A 1,924-nucleotide genomic window follows, 5' to 3' on the forward strand; every position below is an offset into this window, starting at 1 on the left:
CCGCGTGTGCCCAGCCACGAGATCAGCTCCGGGCTGAGAACCCTCTGCTTCAAAGTCTCTCCGGCACTGGTTTATTTAAAGCCTCTCAGACTGAGTTTTCCAACACGGGCAGGATTCACCACCACAGCACAGGCATATCCTAGCAGGACTGACAACAGCTTTTTCCAGCCACGCTGCAGCAACTTCCTAACCCATTTAGAAACTGCTTTCCAAGATGAGTGTACCATCACCCCACATTACAGGCACAGGAAAACAGGCCCCGTGCTCAGCTAGAGGACCCCACTCCCAGCACAAAACACCAGCCTGCTCAGCGGCGAAGGAGGGCGGAAAGAAAACCGACAGCCAGTGCAAGAGAGACCCCCGCAAGCTACCTTTGGTCCTGCAGATTTCAATGAGGTTCACCACGTTCTCGTGTTTGAGCAGCTGGAGGATTTTAATCTCTCGCAAGGCTGTGATGGGGAACTGGAAAGGAGAAAGAGAGGACGGGGATTACGAGCGCAGGAGACCAGGCCACCTCTGCCTGGAGAACAGGAGAGATATGACCGCAGCAGCTTGGCAGGGGACCTGCTCGAGCAGCACCATGACAAGTCACTGAAGGGCAATCAGCGCTTTAAAACAGAACACCAACAACGGGATTGCCAAAACATATTTGCCATCAGGCCATCACTGGCGAGAGAGATTCTGCCATGAGACAGAGGTGTTTGGCTGGTGCCGAGACCAGCACGCAGACACCCCTCCCTCCTCTCCTTGCACGTTTGTAACAAGACATGGTACAGCCCGGTTCGAGCTGCAGAGCAGCCTCCCCAGCTGCTGCCTGCACTGTTTATGCTGCTCCTCTCTCCTCAGTTTGTCCCACCTCTGCACACCCCTGAGCACGTGCCTTTCACACGTTACCCAGTTCCTCCATGAACAACAGCCAGTGTGGAGCCCTGCGCTGGGCGTAGTGGGCTTTTGCACAGGAGGAGGAACACAAGGGCAGTGTCACCTCCCAGGCATGGGCAGCGTCGCCTCCCAGCAGCCATCCCGCACAGCCCAGTCACCACACAGCTACTGCACCACACTGCTGCCACCTGCCTTTGCAGCTGAGAAGGTGATAACAGGACGTACACTTTGGCAGGGCAACCACAAGACCCAACGTTATCACAGTATCAGTAGGACAGGAAAAAGGCCACAGGGGTGGGATCCTGTCCACACCCTTACACATTCAAGATCTGGCATGTTACAGAAGTAAATATTGTTAAAGAACAGAGTGCAAACACATCTCTGCTATCCCAAAGATTAGCTTTCACCTATGAACCCCCCAGTCCAGGCTTTCCCAAACACAGCCCAGCCACGCTCCCACACTTACACCCTCTTTCTCATTTTCCATCAACACTTTCTTCAGCGCTACTTTCTTGCCCGTCTGACGATGTTTGGCTTTGAAAACTTCCCTGTAAAAACAGAAAGAAATCTGTGAGGAGCACAAGGAAGAAGGGAAGGAGCCAGAGGCTCCTGACCAGGGCCAAGACCAAACAAGACACACCAGAGTGCCACACAGACAGCTCTGTGCTGAGCCACTAACCGTCCCAGCCACGTTCCCTTTGGACCAGAGGCCCTCAGGACTGGCTGAGCCAACCCAGACCCCAGAGCTCCCACAGCCCCACGAGGATTTTGGGCAAAATTGCACGTTTTGGGTAAAGCTGTAGGTCCCCCGCCCTGACTGCCTCCAGGGTAACACTCCTCGGCCAGAGCCTGGGACAGAGCGGGGCCTCGGGGTGGGAAAAAGAGGGCTCAGGGGCCAGGCTGGTTCCCTGGGGCCAGAGGGGTGACTGGGGAGAGGACACCCAAGCAAGGGGCACTCAGGCCTGGGGCGGGCGGGCCGCGGGGCTGAGGGGGCCGGGCCCGGGCCCGGGCAGCAGGCCCGAGGGCGGGGTAGGCCGCGGTG

The 1,924-nt window shown here is 57.0% G+C and overlaps 1 protein-coding gene across 1 annotated transcript in view; it reads right to left on the bottom strand.

Moving 5' to 3' along the window:
- Positions 1-1,924, bottom strand: part of CDK9 (cyclin dependent kinase 9) — a 9,459-nt gene that overhangs the window by 6,405 nt on the left and 1,130 nt on the right. The window contains exons 2-3 of the mRNA XM_009286988.1: positions 1,349-1,430; positions 372-462 (exon numbers count right to left, since the gene is read on the bottom strand). Of these exons, the coding sequence (XP_009285263.1) occupies positions 372-462; positions 1,349-1,430 (173 nt within the window). The remainder of the gene's footprint in view (positions 1-371; positions 463-1,348; positions 1,431-1,924) is intronic.

This window comes from Aptenodytes forsteri, unplaced genomic scaffold (genome assembly GCF_000699145.1).
Source record: "Aptenodytes forsteri isolate BGI_AS27 unplaced genomic scaffold, ASM69914v1 Scaffold136, whole genome shotgun sequence".
NCBI lineage: Eukaryota > Metazoa > Chordata > Aves > Sphenisciformes > Spheniscidae > Aptenodytes > Aptenodytes forsteri.